Raw genomic sequence first — 25,601 nt, 5'->3', positions numbered from 1 at the left:
ATTTACTTGACAGTACCAAGGTATCTTTTGTGCCGTGGACATTTAGTTACTTTTGGATTGTCTGTTTCTTTCTTACAACATTTATTTCTATTGAGATTACCAGTGTTGGAGGTTCCACACTCTGGAACGGTGCCAGGCAGTCACTTGTCATGTCATGGGAGATCATCATTCTTTCTTTAGATATCTTGCCAATTGATTTCAATTATATAAAGTTTTGTTGTTTTGGTTAATGTTATATAAGTAAGTTTAGATTTTTTGGAATAAGTGTTTTGTTTTGATTATTTGCAGTTTAATTAGTAATGTTTTATTGTTAGTTTCTCCTGTGTGTCAAAACCTGGTCTGATAAACCAGTATGCCCCCTTTGTTTCTTCTTTGTTATGTCAGTTTTATTTTGAGTTTGTTGCATTAAGAGCTTTATTTACATTCTATTTAGTTGACCTCTTTCATGGGCCCGAAATTTTTTTTTGTTAAGAGTATAATTTGCTATTTTTGGGATGAATAAAACCATTCCTTGGCTTGCTGCTTGGTTCCTCGCACAAAGTGAATCCTGACCCGCCCGGTGAGTCATATTCACGTGAATCAGCTTGCACATCTTAGTCCTGCATAACATTCTTACAGTTCTGTATTTTAAAAGCAAAAACAACAGAAAAACTGCAATATTAGTCGAAAAATGACTCACTTGATTTCTGTTGATCTTCTGTAACTTCCAGAGTCTTTCACAAGCAAGATAGTAGTTATGGCACCACTAACAATTCAATACTCATCATCTCGAGACGAGCCCTGAGAAGCTGAGGCAGCTCCACTTACTGTAGTGGGTGTGGTCAAGTGACATAATTTTCACAGAAATGAAACTTGAAATATTTCCAAAAGTCCATGAAGCCAGAAAGGGTGACAATTGAGAATATTTATTGTTGTAAATCATGAACACACTTCTCTTCAGCACACAACCTTCACAGCATCAATCACATTTAAATAAAACTTAAACATGCAGTCATAAAATCAACCTCCCCCCATTAAATTAATGGGATATAAAGTGTCAATTAGTGAGCTTTAAAGGTGCAGTTAGATGAATGTTATTGTTTTTGGACAGAGGTAGGCAAGAGGTTACCCTCTGTTTCCACTCATTATGCTAAGCTAAGCTAACTGGCTGTTGGCTCTAGCTGTAGGCTATATTTACCGTACAGACATAACAGAGATATACATTTTCTTATGAGACATGACATGACATGAGAGCGAAATCAAACTTATCTAACCCTCTGCAAGAAAGCAAATATGCATATTTCCCGAACTATCCCTTTAAGGCTTTGTGGCACTTCCATCAGCCGATATGAATACGTAAGGTGTACAATAATATATTTGTTGAGCTCCACTATACATGTAATAAATATACAAAAAAATAAAACTAAAATAAGGGATCCCATCAAAAGAAATGCAGTTTTCACTTAAATGAGGATTGTTTTTACTGTCAAACTTGTCCTTAATTTTGCTTGATCAGACTTTTCTCATCTACAGCACAAATCACGATGGTATCAGAGGCTTTGTCACAGCAGTACAGGTAGAAAAAGGGCAAGATCTTCTCGATGAACATATCTTTGAAAGTGTAAATATGGGTCCGAGCCTTTACATCATAAAATGACACTTGCCCCTCCTCGTAGTCCACGTACACACCCACTCGCTTGGGCTTGGGGTCGAGGGGGAGCGTTATAGGTGGGGATGTTGACACCCGGTACCCCTGGCCTTTCTTCATGGCCAGAGCCCAGTAGCCCTGGGTCGTGCTTACAGAGATCCTGCCCTTTCTGTTGACAGAAGACCTGGCCACGCCCATGTACCAGTCATCCTTGTCCCCCACCTGGACCTCCCAGTAGTGTCTCCCCGAGGTGAAGCCGTCACGGCCCAGGACGATGACCACTGTGTCGAAGCGATCCGGGTGGTCTGGGAGATCCTGCCATGCACCCAGGTGTCTCACCTGATGTCGGTCCTGGGAAAGCTGCAACCACGGGTTGGCTGAGTCAGGGTCCAGAGTGATGTCCACTGCAGAAAACATGACATAAAAAAGGATTTATTTTGTTGGAGAATTTTGAGATGATAAAAAGACACCAAATGCAAAAAAATTTAAATAAAAATTACCTCTGTATTTCAAAATCTTCTTGATCTCTGTGAACAAAAAATGACAAAATTAGGCCTATTTTTAGACAAACTATGTCCAGCTTATTGTGATGTTGCCCTCAAAACAGAAACATATATAACATATGTTGGAATGGAAAAGGAAAGCCCACCACTTTCAGCCAGTTTGCCGATCATTTCATTCAAGGTTGCCTTCAGTTTGGACACAGATCTCCTGATCATGCCTACACACATGTCAGTGGGAACACTGGTCTCAGACCAGTCTTTGACACAGGGAGGAGTACTTAGGGCTGGGAAGCTCTACAGGGAGATGGAGCACAAGACAATTAACACAACAGCATATCCACAATTTAAATGAAAAATAGCACATTTTTTAAGGCTGTAATCATCTTTGTTTACAAAACTCAGGAAGCTTTTTTTCTTTTAGATTGAGTCCTTTTCAAACCATATTTATCTACTTTTTAAACAAAGATTGTGAGATTTATTTCCAAAATGATTGGTAGCCTACAGTCTATTATTAATTATTATACCATGGTCTGGGTGAATACTTGATTCTGATTGGCTGCAGGGTGTCCATTAAAAAGTGATATAGGACACCTACTAAAGGAGTTCGGTGAAACTGACAGTTTACTGTTCTAAATTAATGCGCTACATTAAATCAATAAGGAAATGTGGATTTATTATTTCCAACTCGTCCTCTGAACACCACAGGATGGCGCTAAAACACACAGGCTGCAAGAAGTAACTTATACTGGCCCTCTGGACTGACTTTGTTTCACAGAGAATAACGTTATCTCACATATCTCAGCTCGCTGCTTCAGGCTGCGCCGCTCCAGCCGACAGCAATGTTACACATCGCGGATCAAATTCTTCGTAAAAGTCGTTATATTGTTTTGGGGACAATGACATGGCTGATAGCTAGCTTGTCTTGTTGTTCAACATACTGTCAAATTATTTTTACTGATTGCCAACTGTACACAATGTTATTGACTTTGGATCTTACTAGCATAGCGTTAGCTTTCTGGCTCGTAGTTAAACTGAAGGGTTCTACCAGCTGAGCGGACTATATAAATATCTCCGGTTGCTAAGGGAGGCAAGTCGTATCTAAGGTTCTTCCTAATTCCTGGTGGAGAGAACAATGTTTGCATTGCATAAGAACCTGATGGATGGGAATGATTGTTCCAGGTATTAGTCAAACCGTCAGGCGTAACCAGGGAAACGGAGTTATTGTTTGGATAAACTTTAGATTTCGATTGTAAAACTAATTAAAATATGAACTAATGTTTTAAAAATATGTTATTTGGGAAGTGACCATGGTATAAGCGGGTTAATGCCCTTCGAGGTGTCCATTGTCAGGTACTTCGGCGGAGGCAACCGTCCTCTGCTGCGCGTCGGACGGTTCACGCCTCGCCGTCGTCCATTAATACCTGACAATGGACCTCCTCGGGCATTAACCCTTACTTATTGGATTGCATTAGAGGACAGTGTTGTTAAAACACAAAGCAGATGATGGAAGAAAAGCCAATGGAAAAATACATTTGACCATGGTTATACCCTTCAGTAACACATCGGAGAAGGAGTTACTCTCCTCTTTGCAATGGAAAGATAGAATGGAAACTCTGGTCTTAATAAGAGATGCACATTTAAAAACATTACACTGAAATTAGTGTCGCATTGCCAGACTTTCCTCCACAGCGCCGCGGAGGAGGGTCTGGCTAGTCCACACAGCATTCCGCGATGGGAGAAAAACATGCTATGGTTAATTGGCATTTCTTTAAACCAATCAAAATCGTCTTGGACGGCGCTAAGCGCTGGATGAAGCAACGTCGCCTCTGCAAAATAGGCTCAGAAGGAACTTGTTTTGGTGGAACGTGTACGTTCAAAAGGTGTTTTAGTCGTGCAACAGAAAACTCAGATTGGACAGATAGTCTAGCTAGCTGTCTGGATTTACCCTGCAGAGATCTGAGGAGCGGTTAACCATAGTCCTCAGAAATCCACCGGAGTTTAAAATTCCAACACAAAGAAAGCGGAAGGTACCGGACACAAAAAGAGGGACATCCGGTGGAATTTCCGGCAACAACGGAGTAATCCCGGAAGTGCAAGGTCGTGGATATAGACTACCCTAGGATCGAGATGCCAAACATCTCAGTCATGGATGGATCGGAATCTGATATCGAGATCTCCACCTTTTTCTTTTTATTTAACTTCAGAGTTGTCTCCAACTTTGCTCTTTAAAGCAAAATGCTCTCTCGCCTTTAAGAAGTGAATGTGGTCGGTCCGAGCCACGTTCTCCAAGTCTGTATTCCTCCTCTTCAGCTCAGCAATTTCCTGCTCCAGTGCAGTGATGAGGCCTTGGGCCCAGCTCTCCGTCTGCCTCTGCTTCTCCTCTATGACCGAAACCAGCTCGGCCTGACTCTTCTGGATGGAGTGCACCAGCTCCGAGACTACCTGCATGCTTTCCTCCACCTCCCTCTGAGCACTGGCCTGAATCAAAACAAAATATAAAAATATACATTGATGAATACTCTCTGTGTCAATGCATTTACTGTTGGTGTTAGAATTTGAACGCGTCGGGGAGCTCTGTGACGGCAGTTTGTCACTCACTTTGTTTTGTTCCACAGAGTGTTTTATCTCCTCCACCTTCGTCACTCTCTCCTGGATCATCTGCTGGACGTCTATTTCTGTCTTCTTCAGCTGTGCCTGCACAACAGGATTTCACACAAACAAGGCTGCTGACAGGCGTACACACAGTAAAACCATATCTGTCATGGTTTTAGATGTAAAAACACATGGAATGGCCCATGGAGCTTGGATTAAAACCAGTAAGGTTTTTTGCATGGAGCAGAGTGACACTACAGGCAATTTTGAGGTTTGGGGCTATTTTGCTTCTATCACATGTCTTCTTTTAGACTAGTGGGAAAAAAAGACCCAAAATACACATTTATGTGTTTATTTTACTTCACTTTGTCTTTTTGCACCTGTAGATTTCACCAAATTTCACCAAAAGTTAGGATAAGATAATGCTTATTATTATTAAATAGAAAAATCAACTGGGGACATTTCATGGAGATATATACAGTATTATTTTCAATATTTTCCCCATTTCCCTGTTATATCTCCCCTTAAGATCTTTCATTGACAACACTGACGGCACTGTTTTCACATGACAGGAACATTGTGGTTTCTTAAAATGTCTACCACACAACACCATTCAGTATTTTTGTTGCCAAAATTGCAAGTGCACATTTTGCATGACTGCAACATGTGTTCAAAAAGCATCACTTTGGGTGTGAAAAAACACCAGTTAAGTGTGGCTAGAAGGCCAAATAAAGAAGACAAGAAGCATGTTTAAATGTATCCATCCTAGTGTGGACATGACAGTAGATATAGACCAAAGTGAACATGGAAAGTAAGATTAAAATACTATAGTAATCTAGCTAGATTGTGTCCCCATCTTTAGCCCCTCTGCTAAAATAACATGTCCCAGTCTAAACAGTCCTACCGTTTTGGGCCAACTAGGCCTACCAGTGAGACTTAGAGTTTACATGTCGGCCCCCAAATATCAAAGAAACAGAGCTTTAGTTGGATAGTAACTGAATTTCAGATTGTAATCCTTGACACCACTCGTGACTGAAAAAACACATCACTGCTCAACACTGTAAATAATCTATAGTATGTTTCTATGTATGTATTTATGTATGTTTGTAATGTTATGTTTAGAAATAAAGAAAACTCACTACTTTGTATTTACTGGTTAGTTTAAGTGTCACTAGGAAACCTGGGCTTTCTTCAACCACAACATTTTTTTGTCAGTAGGCAGACAATTGTTGTCATCTGGGTGGAATATATGTTTATGCATTTCAGTTTGTTTTGCTCTTCTGTTTTTATTATTTTATTTAAACTTAAAACCTGTGTAACAAACACCACTTTGAGTGCATCATTGATTGCTGTTAAAGCGTAACTCTCGCCAAAATGCAACGTGGGGTCTTTTTGTGAATGTACCCGAGTCAAACTTTCATTTAAAAGCATAATTAGGACGGAAGCACCACTTTTAAGATTTACCGTAGGCCTATTTTCATTTTCGGTCAAATAGCCTTTTAAATGGGAGTGCTAGGGGCACTACTATGATAGCATCAAAATCGCTATTTTTAAAAAACACTAAGAAGGCTCGACACAACATGAAACTTTGCTCCAAGTATCACCAGGGGCTCTACACATGAACTCCAGCACTGAGAACATTGTTTGTGTACACAGAGTTTACTAAAAAGAAAGGTTTTGAACAACTCACTTTAGCAGTTGGTTTTTCCGCTCGCCGCCATCTTTGCATATACCCAAATGTAAATGTAAAGTTTTTATATAGCGCTTTTCTAGTCTTAACGACTACTCAAAGCACTTTAACATAGTACAGGAAACATTCACACACTGTGGCCGAGGCTGCCATACAAGGTGCCACCTGCTCATCAGATAAACATTCACACACATTTACACTCCGATGGCGCAGCATCGGGGGAAACTTGGGGTTCAGTGTCTTGCCCAAGGACACTTCGGCATGGAACTGCAGGACCAGGGATCGAACCACCAACCTTCCGATTGGCAGGCGACCTCTCTACCACTTAGCCACAGCCGACCCAAGTCAAAGAGTCGATCTCCGAATGCGAATGAACGGACTCCATAGGAGGAAATGTCATTCTTATATGAGGCTCCTTTTTCAACTACAAGGTCAATATTGTTTTTCACTAACGACAAAACGATGAATTATCCGTGCATTTACATGGAACTAAGCTTTAGGAGCTTTCCATCTTTACTCTCCTCCCTGTTACGTTGCATTCGGGGATCGACACTTTGACTCGGGTACATTCACAAAACGACCCTAGGTTGCATTTTGGCGAGAGTTACACTTTATTGGGATCGAAATGTCTGCATACATTTGTCTAACTAAAAAACGTTTCTTTTTTTTGTTTGTTGGTCCCTCTCACCTTTTTCTCTGTCCACTCTCTCTCCACGGGGACGGTGTAGTGCGCCCTGTGGTCCGTCTCCGTGCAGAGCACGCACACACAGGTCTGATCCCTCTTACAGAACAGCTCCAGGAGCCTCTCGTGCTTCGGACACATCCGGTCCTCCATGTTGGCCACGGGCTCTATCAGCTTGTGCTTGGTGAACCTGGCGGAATGAGACGTCAGGTGCTCCTCGCAGTAGGAAGTGAGACACACGAGGCAGGATTTGATCGCTTTTGGCCTGCCGTCCCCCAGGCATACATCACAGAGGACTTCCTCCCAGGTAGGAGGCGGGAGGGAAGAGGAGGGAGGCGGGAGGGAAGAGGATGGAGGCGGAGGGGAGGTCTGAGGAGATGGAGAAGCAGGGATTTGAGGGGAAGGTGGGGGTGAAGTTTGGGGCAGAGGAGGCGGCGGTGGCGGCCCCTGAGCTGTGGCCTGGGGTGACGGTGGGGGAGAGGTTCTGGGTGCTGACACAGGGGGGATCAGCGGTGGGAGCTCCTCTAGTAGAGGCTTTTTCTCTCCTGGCTTCCCTTTCTTTCTCCTCTCCTCCTCTTGCTTCTGCTTCAGCTCCTCCAGAAGCTGCTGCTTCTGACCTTTCTCCAGAAGCCTCTGCTCATCCTCCCTTTTCCCTCTTTCCATCATCCACTTCTTTTCTCTCTCGTCTTCCTCGCTCGCCTGTTCCTCCGCACTTCGAACCCTGATCTCCTTGAACTGCTCTGCGATTTCCCTCAGCACCGTGTTGATGCTAATGTCAGGCCTTTTGGTGAAGGACTTCTTACACATCGGGCACTGGTACAAAGGGCTGGTTTTCCAGTATCCCAGGATGCAGCCCTGGCAGAAGTTGTGTCCGCAGGGGATGGACACGGGGTTAGTGAAGACGTCCAGACAGATGGAGCAGTGCACCTGCTCTTCAGAAAGGTTCCCAGTAGAGGCCATTCCTGCACGGCGGATAGGCAGGGTCATTTTCAGAGCAAGCAACCAGGTTCTGAACGGGGCATCAAACCTGCTGTGATATTCAGGGCGCTCGGGTTAGATGGTGTGACCATGCAAATGTGCTAAGCAAAGCATGACAGGACTCATTGATCATCATCATCACAGGTTTATGACAAATATTTTAATATATTTTCAGGCTGTATACCAAAGGGTTAAGTCAATCATTTTTCTTTTCTTTTTTGTAAAAAAAAAACGAGTCCTTGTGAGTCTTTGGGGGAGTTTACTGGATTCTTGTTGTTTTTGAGGCCGATCTGTATCGATGTTTGAGAGTTTAAAAAAAATCGGACACCAAAATATCGAGTGACATTCAATTTTAACATTAACACATAACAAAAGCAAACATTTTTCATTAGAAGTACTTCAATTTAGACCAAGATATGTACTGGGTAGATATTTTACAGTTCAGTGCTCTCTGGTGGACAAACTATGTAATGGCAACACTGTTTTAAAGTCACCTCAAACATATTTTTGGCATTTACTGCAAATATTCGTTCTTCATCAGCCGACAGCTACGCCTCTACCAGTATATTTGTGATGAGCTATCTGCTGATAATACTGGCCGCTACAATGTCTGTGTGTTGTTTCAGACCTTTCCAGGTCGACATTTGCGTCTTGACCTGAACTGCAAGCTAAATATATCATGCTTGTTTAATTAGTTCTAAGGCAGCGTGTCTGTGAGTCTGAAAAATAAGTGAGTTTGACTTTTAGCACAAGCAGCTCTCTGCTTAAGCCCGCGGTATTCACAGCAGACAGGATTAAAAGTTTCCAAAAATATTGCTAGAGCCAGTAGCCAGTGACCTGTCTTGCAGCGCTTCCCTGCTCGGAACAATAATCTGGATTATTGTGAAGTGGAAAAACCTCATGTTTCAAAAATCTTTTGAAAAAACAAATTGTAGCTAAAATTAAAGTCTTCTCTTGAATTTGTACTAAACTGACTGCAAACAGAAAAAGTCCTTAGCTGCGGGCCACAGCTCTTATCCCGCAAAAATGATACAAACAAGGCAAACGACACTCCCCTGAGACACCTTCTGTGCACAGAGCAGCATATGTGACGGTATAGAAATGGAAAGGCAGGAGAGAAGCGACCGAAAAGCAGAGATATGGGGACACTCACCAGAGAGCAGCTGCCTCAAGGCTCCGCTGTACACTGATACATGAGACAGGCTGTAACCACTGCAACCTCCAACCCACAGACACACACACACACACACACACACACACACACACACACACACACACACCTAAAATATACCCCCCTCCGCCCACACACCTAAGACCCAAAATATACCCCCCTCCCACCCTCTCGTTTTACCCAGGATAAAAATGAATACCCCCTGGCCATGGCCCAGAGCTCCAGGAGGAATAGCTTTAATCCTCTGGAGAATACAAGCAGTTTGGGGGGCAACAACAAAAGAGGAAGTTCCAGTTTGAAAAAGCGCATTTTACGAGTTTTTTTTTTGTTGTTGCTTAAAATAGCTGGAAATAATGTTGATGAGAGCAATAAGAGTCAATTAAAACAGAAAAGTTGCAGGTTGAAAAGCCAAAACAATGAGGGGGAACTGCAGAGTTGAGTGGTAATTCTCTTCTGAGTTTGTCATTTTCACATTGGATACAGTTATTTGATACATTGTTAATATAAAACTGTTGGTAAGTGCAGCTTTGAGGAGGACAATCAAATCTTTCTAAGCTCCAGCAGCCTCTCCAGAGCTTGTTCGGGAGCTAAACCCTTTTGACACCAACAACAAGCTAGAAGACAAATCACACATACAGTACATTGAAAAGAAAACTATATTGCATTCTGTATTTGTTTGTGACTGATCATCTTTATTGAGAAATTTTAGATAGAAAGTACAAAAGCAAACATTGGATATAAAAATACAGAACATGGTCTTGGATTAACAGAGTTTTAAAATATGCCATTTGCAAACAATGTTATATTCCTACAGTATGTACAAAAACATCTCATTTGGTCCCCCAGGCAAGCCTAAACCTCTAGACAGTAAATGTATATTATTTCTTTACTCATTTAGTCATGTGAAGTTTCACAAGCCTTATAACAAAGACGTGCACAGTAAGGAAAGTGTCAGAAGTACAAACTCAACTCAACTAGGACTGCAAAAATTAAGTATCACAGGTCAAAGCTGGTCTTTATAATCCCCTCTAGTCCTTTACATGTTTTTGCACCAAGATATCTATTTACTTGATATACAACTTGTGATGTAAGTGTACAGTAAGAAGGAACTATTGGCTACTTTTAGTAGTAAGTAAATTTCAAATGCATTTCATTTCACTGCAATGTGTCAGTCAATAAAGTATCATCCATGTCACATTTTGGTTTGCTCTGATCTAAACACACGCTGATAACACAGTGCTTACATTTCATCGCTTTGCGACAGTCCCTCTGTGGGTTAGTGGCCTTTATGGGATCTTTGTTGAGCCTGGTTTTACTTGAGCAAATGCAATAACGTGCCCGTATGATGAGAAAGTGTTGTAGTGGGTAGTTTTGATGTGCAAAATGACTTGCTTTGCTTTTATTTCATTAAAAAGAGTAGTTTGAGATAAAGTGCATTGCAGAACAAGTAAATATGTCATAAAGTTGGCACATTGTGAAGGAAAAAAAGTGACCAATAAAAAGGACAACATTTTCTAAATGAAATTAAACGTATCTGCGCTTTGCACTAAACTTTTTTTTCACCTTAAGATGTTATACAAGTTGAATGCTGACTGACTCTCCAGGCTTTTGATTGGCTGTCAGACTCAAGTGTGTTTGACAGGGGTTATAATCAGAGGAGCAGTGTTCTTCCCCTCATGGGCCAGACACGGGCTGAAGATTGGGTACAGGCTCTCTTTAAAGGTATCCACGAAGGTGTAGAGATGCAGACGCGCCTTCACATCATAGAAAGAAACCTGGCCTCCTTCAAAATCCAGGAAGATTCCTACTTTAGTGGGCGGGGACGGCAGCAGTAGAGGCAGGCGGGACGATGCCAAAGCTTTCACCTCGCCGCCCTTGAGCCACAGGCACCAGTACCCACCCTCAGGACTCAGCTTGATCTCTCCCTTGCGGCGGGCTGAGGCGCTGGCCACGCCGAGCGTCCAGGCCATCTTGCGCCCCACGTCCACCTCCCAGTAGTGTCGCCCAGAGCTGAGACACTCTAGGCCCAGGACGAAGAGGGCGGGGCTGAAGCGTTTGGGACCCTCAGAGTGGGCGTTCTTACGCTCTTCGTATCTCACCTGGCCTCCGTCGTCGGACACCACCAGGTTCCTCTGGGCTGTGGAAGCGTCCAAAATCACCTCACCTGCACAGGACAGAGCCGAGCAGAATAGGACGCTCATTATACAATGACGTGATTAATGATTTCTACTATGACAATAATGGGTTGTCTATATGTCACAACTAACTAACAGTTAAAAAGACATTGTCAGCATGAATGACTTCCTTCTTATGTTGTTTGTGGCATAAACAAAGTGCCTGAATCCCCCCCAAAACCTATTATGACTGTCAAAAATGTCACAGTCACGGTTCACACGTTGATTTCAACACTATTTTATGATTTGGCCAAAACTGATGCTGTCCCAAGGAGTGAGTCACTGAATTTCTGCCAAAACAAAGTTGCAGTGGTGGAAGACATTCTTAGATCCTTTACTTAAGTATAGCAATATCAAAATGTAAAAAATACAAGCACACACAAATTTCTACTTTAGTAAATATATATTAGTGTCCTTAAAAAGGTAAGTATTTTAGTAACAAGATAGAACATAATTATTATTGGGGACAAGTTAAAACCTTTTTTTTTTTTTTTTCCATACATGGAGTTTGGTGACCTCACGTTAATCCTACCACAGCTTTGCACAACTCCAACTTCACAGACCCAATAACTGCAAACATCTGTGTGAAAGTGCAGGATCTTTAATCTTAAATAATAATAATCCATTATTTTATAAAGTGATTATATGTTTTATATGCAAATCCATCTAAAATATAGCCGTAAAATACATTTATTGGAGTAAAAAGTGATCTATTTTCATAGTATAAAGTAGCATGAATTGAAAATACTCAAGTAAACTACATATCTGAAAATAGCACTCAAGTACAGTGATTGAGTAAATGTACACTGTAAAATGATATCAGTGGATGTACACCCTCTTTAACTGTTACTGGATTGAGCTTGTCTGTGATGTGAAGAAGTGGCGCCATCGTGTGGACAATTTGAAGAACTGATCATATTACATTTTGGTAGCACTGCTTGAGATTGTCGAAAACATTTATTTGTAAATAAAATCTCTTTTAAGAAGAGCCATGACTCCCTGCCCCACACAACGCATGAGTGGATAAACTGATAATTTAATGATGTACTCACTCGAATAGTTCTGCACCTTCCGGAGCTCTGAGAGACAGAGACAGAGACAGAGACAGAGAGAGAGAGAGAGAGAGAGAGAGAGAGAGAGAGAGAGAGAGAGAGAGAGAGAGAGAAGCAAGTCAGTAAGTACTTCAGCTAAAGAGTCAAAGTCAAAGCAGATGGCACGTGTGGGTGATAAACATGTAGATCTAATCCAGAGCTGGAAATGTTGGACATGTGCTGCTGTCAGTCAGCTCTCTGCTGATTCCAAGTGGGGGAACTGTGGCATCAACACTATCTCCATCTGGCCGACCATCTTGTATGTGTGGTAGGGGGTGCTGTTGCAATGATGAGTCACTTTTCTATTTCAAAGTGCTCGTACAGTGACCTACATATCCCTGGTTTGGATTTTGGACAGGAAGTGTCGTTAGTGTTAGACAAGGAAGGATGAATTTCACTGTTACTTTGCACAGACAATCAGCAAAACACATCAAAAGTTGTTGAAATGTTGTTGTTAGTTTCATTTTATTTTTTTTAAGTATTTTAGTGCAGTTTACTTACTCTTATTTTAGTAGGGTGTATACTATATATCACTATGAGCATTTTGAAGACTTAACTTCCAAATCACCACTGATCTTTGCACTTTGCACAAATTACAAATTAGTCCATTTATTAACTGTCTGAGTAAAATGAGTCTAGTTTCAAATCTACTGTGTGACATTTTGTTATACAGGGGATGGACAAAATAACAGGAACACCTTACAATGCAATCCAGTACGATGGCCCTTCAATATGAAGATTATTACTTGTTAACTTGTTGATTGTTAACTTGTTGTTTTAACTAAATAAAATGTTCCATTCGACTTTTTACAGCAATAGTTTTGTGGCATTGCTCAATTAGGGGTTTCTGTTATTTTGTCCAGGCCTGTCAGTTTGTCATAGAAACCCGCCCATTGTCATTTCAGATAAAGTTCTGTTTATTTACTCATTTTATTTCTTGACACAGTGACACAACTTTGAAAAATGACGGTGTTTTATCGTAACAGAGTGAGAAATTCTGCCCTCACCTTTCCCGTACAGTCTCTTGAGCTCCTCCTGGAACTTGTCCATGAGGCTGCTGACGGAGGAGCGGATGGTTCCCAGGTACAGGTCAGTGTTGATGCTGACCGCCGACCAATCGGTGGGCTCGGGTGGGGGCGCCAGCGTCGCCAGGTTCTACAGGAAACAGAAGAGCAAGGTTATGCAATATGAAATACAATAAGAAATACAGTAATGATCCCTCAGGGGGAAAAAAAAGGTTATTGCAGTGAAAATAACACTAAAGATGACACAGATGGGGATCTCCAAACAAGTTGGAATACATTCTCACTATACTCATAGCTGTCTTATGAGTTCTACAGCTTTATGGGAAAACCAATCTGTCTGACAGTGTTCAGATACATCTCTGTACATCTAAGTAAAGGAGCAAGTGTATGTCAGAAGAGTTACAGATACAGAACAGTGAATGGGTTTGTCTGCATACACTCAACACTGCGTTTGGGTATGTGTGGCTGTATGCCTTCGCTTCCTCTCACACTATCTGGGAAAATTCTAACTTCAAAGACGTCTTTCATGAGAGAAAAATCAACATTTTATCTACATAAACAGTCCAGGGCAAATGCACAAGGGGAAACTTCCATAACAGCTGGCTCTGTTCGAAGAGGCTTTTGATGTTGTCTTATACATCTCCTAGCAACAACAGCTGGAGGGCCACTGCATAATTGGCTGCGTGGATATTATTTGGATGAAAAATGATGATAGAAAAAAAAAGAGATATTTTTAAGAATATATATTGTTCCAGCCTGGTGGCTAACATTATTAAAAAAAACTGTTGAAAAATCTTTTGGAAGGTGGATGTCTTTCAGATTTCCATGTGAGAGTGGATCATCAGCAGCAGCTTACACTGCCATGTCTTAAGGATTTCAACTAATTAGATCCCTCGCTGTGTCCTAAATGCATATTAAGTGTGTTTTGTGTATGTAGGCTACGCACTGGAAAAAATGACTAACGAAGCAATACTTAATATGCAGGCATGCATTTTTTAAAATGCAGTTTGAGTGTGGTCTTGATTTAAAATATCAATCATCAAAAGGTAATCGAAAAGAAAAGGAAGAGCATTAACATTAATGGAGCATGGCGCAGATGTGGCTCTGTTAACGTCTGACAAGCTACAGAATGTATTATTTTGAAATTTAAAAAACATCCTGCATCATTTCATGTTGTCACACAATGTATATATTTTATCTATATTACATTGTGTGTGTGTGTGTGTGTGTGTGTGTGTGTGTGTGTGTGTGTGTGTGTGTGTGTGTGTGTGTATATATATATATATATATATATATATATATATATATATATATATATATATATATACACACTTTAATTCCAGCCAGTGGTGTAAGAAGTATTCAGATCCTTTACTTACATAAAAGTACTAATACCACACTGTAAAAACTACTCAAGTACAAGTTACAAGTGAAAGTCCCGCAGGGAAATGTTACTTAAGTATAAGTATGCAAGTATCATCCGGTAAATGCAAAGCCGTAAGCATGAAGTGAACATTGGGGGGGGACCAAATCTGCATAGTTGCTTGTTGTAGAATATCAATATGGCTGCCCCTGTCTGTACCTGCAGGAAGACCACCTTGTCCTGGGTCTGTGCGTAGGCCTCCAGCTCGTTGCTCCTCCTCCTCAGTTGGCTGAGTTCGTTCTCCAAACCTCGGGCCAGTTCCTGAGCGTGACGCTCGGCCTCGCGTTGCCTCGTGGCGATCAGCTCCACCAACTCCGCCTGACTCTGCTCCACAATGCGCTGCAGCTCGCCATACACCTGCCAGCTCTCCTCCAGCTCCCTCTGAGAGCTGGCCTGCAAAGGACGGGACATGGTGAATACTACAACAGGGCTGTCAAAACCACACGCAGTCCAGTGCAAGTTGAGGCTAATTTTACTTAAGTTATCAACTCACAATGGATTCCACATAAATCAAATCCTCGACAAGTTCAAAGTAGTAAATTAACTAAATTTGCTTTGATTTCTTAATGATTGGTAGAGAACTCTAGTATTTTAATTTCCTCTTCTGAAAAGTAGAACTGGCTCTGCTCGCCTGGATCCTCGATCGAGGAGGTACGAAAAAAAAGTACCAGGTACTATCCATAACTTTACACTTAGTTGTGATACATGTATCTTCGCCTCGCCTTAAAGTTTCTGTTGTCTACATTGTTCCCATATCTACGAGGGACGAGTGTAGATTATTATATGCTAAAAAAGGTATAGGTGTGATACAGAAATAAATAGACCAAAATCTCCATAAGAGATTATGATTGATAGTGTTTTATGCTCATTGCAACAGGGTTGCGTGCAGTCACAGACTACACTGTTGGTTAAAAGTACTCCAGGCAAGGCACATCTGCATTCCCCAAACAAAGGAAACTCTGACGCACAGATGGTTTAGCTTAACTATAACTGGAACTATGAGATAGTTAAGGTCACAGTGGCCTTGAGAAAAGTACATTGTGAAACAACAACAAGTAGAATGTACCACTCGTGTGAGCAAAAGAAGAAGCAACACAGCACAGTGGCCTCCACCCTGGCGTGTGTTGTGAGAAGATTACAGGCCCTGTGCTGGAGAAGAAGCTCCAGAGCGAGGAGGGGTATAAGGGTTCAGGGAAAGGATAGAACGGGGCTCACTCTGCGGAAGAGATACGTGGACCGGCTCAGACTATTTGTCTGTTGCTAGGGAAACTTAGTCTCTGCTTTGTGATACCACAGCTCTGCATATATGTGTCTGTAACTCTCACGTTTGACTAATTAAAACATACTCGTTCGAAATAGTACAATCGTCTCATTGATTCTTGTGTAGGATCGGTGTAAAACCAATTTAAGAATACGCGGGGAAGAGTAATTGGAGTTTTTAGGGGACACACGGAGGATTTCCCCAACACAAGGAAGGCCTAAAATAAAGAATTAAAACAAATAAAAAGGTGTAGACACATATAGCCGACCGCCAACCGCTGATAGAAAACCCCGTCGATATGATCAATCGCGTCCCAGAGGTCCAAAAAACTGCCACAGAACAGACCAAAAAGACGAGAGGAGACGAGACGTAATACATCTCCATAACAGCAGGCGGCTCTAATCTGTAATGTTGCCCAAGAAATGAAAACCGGCAGCTGATTGGACGAACGCGTCACATGGGTTTGTTTTCTCCGGAAATTCAAAGCCAGACTGTCATGGCGGCCGTTCAGAATACGATCTCATATTGTACTAAAATAGTTCACTGAAACATGTTTCTGAAAAAATTTTAAGTGAGAAATAGGCCATGCAGTTGCTGAATCTGTCTTCATTTCAGCTCGACAAAGGTCAGTTTAAAAGATTTGTCAGATTTTGAGAGACTCTAGTCAACTCATTCCGCTCGCCATTTTCAGGTGAGTCCCGACTGCCCTGCCGCCGACCAAACATGTCAGGTCGGCCAAAACAAACGCCAACAGCCCCTCAGATGGACGACGGCACGGGACACAACGAACAGATTTGAGTCACTGACCTTGCCAGACTGTCCCACGGCCGATAATCGGCCTGGTGTGTCAGCGCCCTAAGAGTACAACCTGTAAATGCTGCAGTTTCAGTAATCACAGCTCTTTGTTATGTGTTGTTTCTAGGTCTGTCTGCTGCTTGTAAAACTGGACAAACAGGTTACATCTTTCTCAAGCCAAGCGCATGAAAGTACCAAGATTTCTATCTCATTACCCTGCATAGGATTCAAAATTACTCTCCAATTTATATATATATATATTTTTTAAGCTCACTGATTCCTGTCCAAAATTCAAAAGAATCCAGTAAGGCATTATTGTCTTTATCTCCAAGTCTGTAGCATGCACATGCGCAGAGGGTTTGTGCAGCACACAGGAACTCACACAGGCATGGACATCCTGATATTCAACCCTCTGGTAACTTAATCCTCATTGTATCTGTAAATGTAAAAAAATGTCACCAAGCAGAAAACCAAAAGCAGCACCTGGAAACCTGGAAAATCTAGCTAATGAGAAAGAAATTGACCATTCAAAACCTCAATAGCATTTCAGTCATTTTACAACTAAAATTACAATCCTTTCATTTATTTGAACAAAAGCAGTGTAATCGTCTCTTATCTATGAGGTAGAGTTTTCTGTAACGAGGCTGTAGGTAAAAACAGGGTGTGGGAGAGTAAATCGTTCTGCTGGTGGCACCGGTTGGACGGCCTCAGACACGGATATGAAGACTGTATACTCAGGAGAAAACAAACTGCATAACAACCAGAGCATGAGAGGTATGAGAAAGATGTGGCTAACGTCCTGACCAAGATTGTTTCCAACAAAGCAAAGTTCAATCTACAGTATGCTGGGTGCTCTGAAACTGAAATGCCATCCCATCAACAGAGTTCTTCAGCAGCGGCCCGTTCATGTTTTGTATGCATGGATCAGAGAGCTCAGAGAGCTGCTTGAAGTGCAAATAAAGCTTTAGCCTGAGCAGACTGGGTAAATATTTAACATGCAGTACATGAGGGAAAGTACAGCAGACTGCCCACATCGACACAGACTTTAAAACACATGACATGTTAAGAACCAGTTTAAAATGTTTTTTTAAAAACATGGCAATTTGGCACAGAGTACTGATTCACAAGACTGATAATACAATTATTATATTATTAAAATATTAGTCAGTCAGTGGCATCCACTTCTAATAAGGCACAGCTTTTTTTAGCAAAACTACACTGGTTGGCTTACATTTGCATCATTATAGCACCAGGTCCCATCCTTTGCCATGTACATTTATTTTGAAATGTTTTCATACCCATCATTGTAATATGTCTGTGGCTCCAAATTTTCTGCCTTTAAAATGTAACATAATGTGTGTACTGTGTATTTATTGAGACATCCAGTCTTTGCAGAAACATTTAAAGGCTCACATTGACTTTGAATAATGAACGGTTTAACAGTAAATCTATAACATGTTTAAGATGAATCAAAGCTAGCCTGAAATTAAGTTCCTCTCGCTTGCCGTGTTCACTTTCATAATTATGAAAGAATGTCATGAAAAGTAGGCTATTGTGTTCTTAACAATTTGGTAACAATTTTTTCATCAATGATTTTTTTCTTTGTGTTGTATGTTTTTTATGCAAAACAAGACGATACATATCTAGAGGCTTATCCTGTAAACAACGCATTTTTAATTACTTAAAAAAAAAACTAAAAAAAAAACTGTTCTTATATATTTAAAGAGCTGGAAATTGACACCAAAACTGTCAAACATGCTGTGCTTTGTCACTCTGGGCTCTAATAACACATAGTAACTCACAGAGCGAGATCGTGTTTCCTAAATTCTGTCTTCTAGGCTTCAGCCGACTCACCTTGATGACTTTGATGGATTGTTTGATCTCCTCCAGTTTCTTGGCCCTCTCCTTGATCAAATGTTTGAGCTCCGACCTCTTCTTACCCAGAGTACTCTGTGAGAAGAAAATAAATTAAAAATAGGATTGTGGCTTACTGGAATCAATATCGACACAGCCTAATACTGTGAAAATCAAACTGTCAGTGAGGCTTTCATCAGCTGTTTTTTTACCCAGGCCTTTGTTAAACTTAACAGACAGTGACCACAGCTCACCATCTTCTTCTTCCACTCGTGGTCAGCGGAGACAATGTCGTGGGACTTGTGTGTGGTCTCGGCGCAGGCCATGCAGATGCAGGAGTGGTCCGAGCGGCAGTAGACCTCCAGAAGACGTTCGTGTTTCCTACAGATCTTCTCCTCCAGGTTGAAAGTGGGTTCGATCAGACGATGAGATGTCAGAGACTTCACCTGGGAAGAGAGGAGGAGAGTCATGAATGGGCAAATGTAGACACAACAAACTTAGGACTGCAGTTTGGATACCTTTCTAATCTACACTGCCAGTGATCAGCCTCTGAATCAGAATTAGGCACGAGTAGCCAGATTCTGAAAACATTGTTGCCTGTCATGACAGAAAATCGTCTCAGACGCGACTCAACATTAGGGTTGGGGATCGTTTTGGTTTTAACAATTGTGATTCCGATTCTTCCTTTTTATCCCGGTTTTTATCAATTCCAATTTTTTGACGGTGGAGTTGAACCGGGTCACATGCTTAATTCACAGATAAGAGGACAATTTTATTTTGATTTAATGGTGATTTACATTTTTAGTGGGCTTTTTCAATGTAAAATAAAGGCACACTTTAGAGCACCGCTCACTGTGCTCGCTGCAACACAAAAAGTGCCTGAAAGTACAGTGGCCACCACAGAAAAAAATAAAAACTTGCGCATGTTAAATTAGTAACCGATTATCTGATTCAAAACCAAATTTTCCAAGCGACTCCAATGATCGTAGTTTTTTTAAAACTATTCCAAGTAGGAACCGGTTCTCAGTGCCCAATCCCACTTAACATACAGTGCAAAAAAACAGACTCAGACAGTAAACATACCATAGCTTATTCAAATAATTTACACAGGATACAAATTGCAATATATGTGTGCAGAGTGGTATAGTGTTCATGTGGGTCATTACTTTACAGTAAGGTTGGGAATCACCACATACGATAGTTATGTCACAATACGAAATGATTGCAATTTCAAACATATTGCAATATACTGCGATATATTGCAATTTATTACCTTTTTTCCAACTTCAAAATTTTTTCCAATTTCAAATGATGTCCCCAAAAGGAAACTTTGTCAACATCTGTTTTACCTAAAAAGATGCATTTCTCTGCCTGTTCATCTCACTTCCATTGTATTGCTGCAAAATGGGATTGTCAAGCAGACAAACTGACCAACACATAGATAGTAATAGATCGATACTTGGCATCTATGTATCGATACAGTATTGTCACGGAAAATATCGCGATACTATGCTGTATCGATTTCCGCCCCCCCAACCCTCCTTTACAGTGGCTTTTAGTAGCAGGCCATTTGAAGTGGGATTCTCAGAGACGATGATAGTAATCTAAATGCTGACATGGTCATAAGTATATATTTGGTGTATTTGGTGAACATAAAATGTGATCAGGGTTGGCATAGACTGCACAGTACAACGTGTCTTTTATCATGTGGCATAGCCTTCTAGTCTCATCACTGTAAACTCATATTGTGCAGGAAAGCATGTTTTAAGATTCCACAAAGTCAACTGATACCAAAAAAAGTACAACGTAGAAAAATCTTACAATTTAAGAAATACAATCAAAAACAAAAAAATAAATGGGGACCAAAAAGAGGCAAGGCGAAAATCTGATATTTGTCATTTAAAATAATGCTAAAGAAGACGAAAAAAAACCTGGACCTTTTTATGATGTCTGAGGTGAACCTCACAGAAGGATCCAGGACAGCTCAAACAAGACTTGAGCGCCTTCACCTTCCTTCCAATGCAGGCATCACAGGGAACCTCCCCAGCTTGGGCAAACTCCCCAGAGCCGGACCCTGTAGCGGAGCCCCTGGGGCTCAAGTCTGCGCTCAGATTCAGGGTGGATCCCCGCGAGGCTCCCTTGGCCCCCACGGCCCCTCCAGCTCCTCCGGCTTGCATCATCTCCTGGAACTGGGAGGAGATTTCAGCCAGGACTCTGTTGACGCTCATCTCGGGTTTTCTGGAGTAGCTCTTCTTGCACATGGGGCAGGTGAACTTCTTGCTGTGGTTCCAGTAGCCCTGCAGGCAGGCCTTGCAGAAGCTGTGGCCGCAGGGTGTGGAGACGGGCTCCACGAACACCTCCAGACAGATGGAGCAGCTGAACTGGTCCTCAGAGAGGACACGGCCTCCCGGGGGGCTCATGCCTGGAGGAAAAAGGGAGAAACAGGAAGACATGTATATGTTTAGGGCTGCAACTGACAATTATTTTCAGTGATGTTTAATCTGTCGATTGTTTTCTTGATTAATTGATTACTTGTTTGGTCTATAAAATGTCAGAGTGGTAAACAACGTCGATCAGTGTTTTTCAAAGACCAAGACGATGTCCTCAAGTCCCTCGTTGTGTCCACAACTCAAAAAATATTTAGTTTACTGTCACAGAGGAGTGAAGAAAGAAGCTGGAATTAAAGAATGTTTCCTTTTTTTCCATAAAAAAATGACTCCAACCGATTATCCAAATAGTTGGCGATTAATTTAATAGTTGACAACTAATCAATTGATCGACTAATCTTGCAGGTCTAAATGTGTTAATTTTTTTAGGTATGACACCAGATAGACTAAATACACCATATGTAGAAATAGTAAATCAAGATTGAATTTGACCTCCACCGACACCTTTATGTTGTGTATGAGACAAAGATCACATGGCAGTCTTGTCATAAGACATGCATTGAAGTGCGAATTGCTGTGAAACTGCCTGAGAAGGGATTTCTGGACAGCCGTTTAGCTGTTGCACTCGTAGATTGAGAAAAACACGATTTAATTATTTGACTAAAAATGAAGGTGTTTGTTGAGTTGTTTTTTGTGTGCACGGTCTGACAGTGAGTCAGGCTATATGTGCTGATGTTGGATGGAAAACCTTTTGAGGCGAAACCATCATGGTTCGCCTCAAAAAGGTTTTCCATCCAACATCAGCACATATGGCTGACAAACAGTCGATCTGATTAAAGTAAAACTTCATTCTACGGAGAGAGATAGAGAGAAACATGCTGAGGATATAAGAGGACATGTCGCTTTTGACCACAGGGTCAAAGGTCAGTGTACACAGCCAATCTGTGATTGTTCCTTTGATACTTGAGTTAGATTCAGTAACAGAACACAAGCAGGAAGTGAATTTAAGAGTGTCACTCTGTCCACTGGCAGGTGAGAAACTGAGGAATGCAGAAACTCAGGACCTTCTACCTCACAGCAGCTTACTTTAGAAGAAAACCCAACCGCCTTGAAAGCTACCCTGCTGTTGGCATTTTTAATTAAGCTTAAATATCTTGGTTTTTTGTATATAAATGTGCTGACAGTAATGTAAAGTAGTATTGTCTTTGTATTATGTAACAGCCACTGAGAAATGAATTAGACAAGATATAAACACGTCAGCTAGTGTAGTATCATTTCAGGACATTAAGTCAACTAAAATAACATGAACACCTGTTAAATATTATCTGCTTTTGATCATTTTTTTCTCCTAGTCAAACGAACACTTTCGCCCAGCTGTAAGTGTTCACCAACATAAGATGCTGAGATATCTTTTATTGTAGAGAACTATGTCTGTTTGTTATGCTGACATGTAATCCACATGGAACAAACTCTACAGAAAACATAACATGTCCTACAGTCAAAAGAAGAGTTAATCATTAATTAAAAAAAACATGTAAGATAAAGTAGAACTCACTCTGCATTTTTTCCTCTGACGTGGCGCAGTGCACTCCTTCACTTCATACACTGTGCTATGAATCACACACCAACAGGTGCTGCACTCTGCCTGAAACTTGGCCCTCCCACTCTCCGTGCGACACACCCAAACATTAACACATGCCCTCCCTTTGTTATCACACGCTCTGATTGCTATGGCTCTGCAGCGTATGTAAAAACTCTAAACCAACAGACGTGCTCTGTTCTTTTCTCCACTTGAATAGTTCTCAAAAGACTCTGATATCACTTAAACAGCTAAATGAATTTAGTGGAAATAAGATAGCAGTTGTAGGTGAGCTGAAATAGCTTGGCTGTTTTTCTGCAGTTTCTGCTTTTGTATCATTCTACAAGATATCACATTCTTGCACTCCAGACAGTTTTACAGGTGATATGTGTATGGGATCATTAAATTCTGACTGTGAACGAATCAAAGTCCTGTTCACTGTTGATTACTTGCACTCACCTTCTTTATGACTCTGAGAAGTGTGATATCAGCGTCAGGATTTGAATGAAAATAAAGGCCTACTTATCACCTTGTGAAAATAATGTGAGATTATCCAAAGATTCATTTTTTATTTTAGAATGAAAAAACTGCCCCCTGTTGATCACATGTATTAACTTTATTTATGAAGTTTTTGTTCCTAAAGGATTTTTTTTAAAAGGTTAGTGGCACAAAATATATAGCTTATAAAAACAGATGGCCAAACAAACTACACAAAAACACCAGAAATTATGTATACTGATTTCTCATATGAAAAAGGCAAACAATAAAAACTATACTACTATACGATACTATAGGGATAAAACATACATAAAACATACAAGGAACATACAAACACATGACACAAAAATCCTAAACAACAATAAATAAAACTAAATTCCATTTATGTGAGCTATCAGCTTGTACTGTACAAGCATACTAATGGTGATATAGTGTAAATAATATAGATTATACAGTAAATGCCTCGCCATTTGTCATGAATCCTGCCCCATGAGGCCATGTTCTGCCTCTGTTCCTGTAGTTCCTGAACGCAACCTTTCTGGTTGCCAGGCAACGAAGCAAGGCTGGAGGATCTGCAACCACTCACACCTGTGTCTCATCTGTAATCTGCACACCTGGCCCTGATCATCACCTCTCCACCATTTAAGCCGTGAACTGACATCCATTCTCTGCTGGATTGTTAGCCTCACCAGTGCATTTGCTTGAGTATCAGTTAGTAAGTTTGAGAAGTTTGTTGTGCTGTTTTTTTGGGAATGTTGTGCCGTTGCTAATCTGCTTGTTCCTCTGCCTGCAGTTTTGCGACCTGGAAAATCCTCTCCACCTCTGCCGGGCTGTCTACTTCACCATCATTATTGGATCTGCATGTACCTGTCAGCTGACCCACTTCCACCACTGCCTCACTTGCTGGACTCACCTGCTTCCACGTACAAAGCCTAATAAAGACTCACCTTTTTGCTCATTCTACTCACCTTGTCCTCGTCTGCTTTTGGGTTCCTGTCCTAGTGAAACGTGACACCATTAAACCCTAATTATAGCTAGAAATATATTATATTGCCTATGATACAATATGTACTGAATCATAATACACAATTAATGCACATGGATAATGCATGTAAAGTTTTGAACCTGAGCAGAAACACTGCTGAAACGTCCAGGGGTTTATAATAAAGTAATGTATAACTGACGTTAACAGATCCAACATGCACATTTTTAGAGGTTACTTCCCCCAAACAGAGGGGAAGGGTTAGATAGATTAGAAGATCCCAATGGGAAATTCAAGGTCCCGGTAGCTTAAAGACATCACACACAAAACATACACATACATCACAAATAGGATGATAAAATAACAAATAACAAAAAAAAACATGAATAATATGGACAATAAAAGAAAAGATACTAAATAACAAATCTACATGAATGTACCAAGGGATGTATAAGCATGAGATGCTTGCAGTGACAGGGCAGGTAAGGTGCTCTATGGTAACGTGCTCTATGAGAGTGTGTGTCGGTGTTAGTGCAAATAAGTCCAATAGTGCAAGGATATGTAGACATAGTAATATAAAAACTATATAGCAGTGCAAGGAAAAAGTTTAAAAAAGACAACCTTTTAATATGGGCATTATAAGGGAAAAAAGTAGACAGTAGAATAGACACAAATCAACAGTCAATAGTCAATATTTAATCATGCATACATGTGTTTTGACTCAGCAAAGATAACATTTAAATGAAGAAAAGATTGCTCTACAGGAGAATAAATATTCGAAAGCAAAACAGAATGCCTGAGAGCCTTACTGCATCATATTCCATTACATTTTCATATATTTAGAATGATCACCTGTATTTTCCTTTACATAAATAAAGAAATTTATTCCATACATTGATACAGAGAAAGATAGCAATTCCTGCATGAAATAAAGCGTTTAAGGCACAACATTTTTGTGGGCAGGCCTCCCCAGTATGTGTCCCCACCAATGTTCAAACCTCCACCCTTGATCTCTACCATCATAATTTTCAGAGGAGCAACCTCTTTCTTTTCTGTCGCCACACAGGGATCAAATATGGGGTAAATCCTGCCTGTAAAGTTGCACTTAGTGAAGGTGAAGATGTGAGTGTTGGCCTTCACATCGAAGAACGACACCTGGCTCTCCTCGTAATTCACAAACACCCCCACCCTCTGGGGAGGGGGAGACAACGTTAAAGGGAATGCACTTTGTGTGTAAACGGTGTCTCACGTCAATGGTTATGTCCTCTGTTAGAATAGACAGGATGTAA

The 25,601-nt window shown here is 41.0% G+C and overlaps 2 protein-coding genes across 4 annotated transcripts; both read right to left on the bottom strand.

Moving 5' to 3' along the window:
• Window positions 1-889: 889 nt before the first annotated feature.
• Window positions 890-9,313, bottom strand: si:dkey-46i9.6 (nuclear factor 7, brain). Of its 3 annotated transcripts, none has more exons than XM_039821444.1 (7): window positions 9,226-9,313; window positions 7,101-8,056; window positions 4,729-4,824; window positions 4,378-4,608; window positions 2,277-2,424; window positions 2,128-2,154; window positions 890-2,031 (listed from the first exon to the last, which is right to left on the bottom strand). In XM_039821444.1, exons 2-7 carry the CDS (start codon window positions 8,052-8,054, stop codon window positions 1,478-1,480), a joined length of 2,010 nt encoding a protein of 669 aa, XP_039677378.1. In that variant the 5' UTR covers window positions 8,055-8,056; window positions 9,226-9,313; the 3' UTR covers window positions 890-1,477. The 3 variants fall into 3 exon arrangements, with proteins under 3 accessions (XP_039677378.1, XP_039677377.1, XP_039677376.1); XM_039821442.1 differs by having other exon boundaries at window positions 1,478-2,031; window positions 7,101-8,124; XM_039821443.1 differs by lacking the exon at window positions 9,226-9,313 and having other exon boundaries at window positions 7,101-8,081.
• Window positions 9,314-9,914: 601 nt separating this feature from the next.
• btr12 (bloodthirsty-related gene family, member 12) lies at window positions 9,915-22,939 on the bottom strand. Its single transcript, XM_039823355.1, has 8 exons — window positions 22,809-22,939; window positions 20,804-21,288; window positions 19,121-19,312; window positions 18,867-18,962; window positions 15,116-15,349; window positions 13,516-13,663; window positions 12,470-12,496; window positions 9,915-11,407 (listed from the first exon to the last, which is right to left on the bottom strand). The coding sequence occupies exons 1-8, from the start codon at window positions 22,813-22,815 to the stop codon at window positions 10,869-10,871; spliced, it is 1,728 nt and encodes a 575-aa protein (XP_039679289.1). The 5' UTR covers window positions 22,816-22,939; the 3' UTR covers window positions 9,915-10,868.
• Window positions 22,940-25,601: the final 2,662 nt, after the last annotated feature.

This window comes from Perca fluviatilis, chromosome 14 (genome assembly GCF_010015445.1).
Source record: "Perca fluviatilis chromosome 14, GENO_Pfluv_1.0, whole genome shotgun sequence".
Classification (NCBI taxonomy): domain Eukaryota; kingdom Metazoa; phylum Chordata; class Actinopteri; order Perciformes; family Percidae; genus Perca; species Perca fluviatilis.
Note: the sequence above shows the minus strand (reverse complement) of the source record. Positions and strands in the feature narration are given on the sequence as shown.

Bases quoted from the DNA above. Each gene is read 5' to 3' on its own strand.
- si:dkey-46i9.6 (XM_039821442.1), bottom strand. From the start codon at position 8,081: ATGACCCTGCCTATCCGCCGTGCAGGAATGGCCTCTACTGGGAACCTT. The intron at 4,609-4,728 runs GTGAGTGACAAA...GTTTTGATTCAG, and splicing joins ACTCTGTGGAACAAAACAAA to GCCAGTGCTCAGAGGGAGGT. The intron at 2,425-4,377 runs GCGAGAGAGCAT...ATCTCCCTGTAG, and splicing joins ACCACATTCACTTCTTAAAG to AGCTTCCCAGCCCTAAGTAC.
- btr12 (XM_039823355.1), bottom strand. The intron at 15,350-18,866 runs GTGAGTCGGCTG...CGTCCTTTGCAG, and splicing joins AATCCATCAAAGTCATCAAG to GCCAGCTCTCAGAGGGAGCT. The intron at 11,408-12,469 runs GTGAGTACATCA...TGTCCTGTGCAG, and splicing joins GAAGGTGCAGAACTATTCGA to GTGAGGTGATTTTGGACGCT.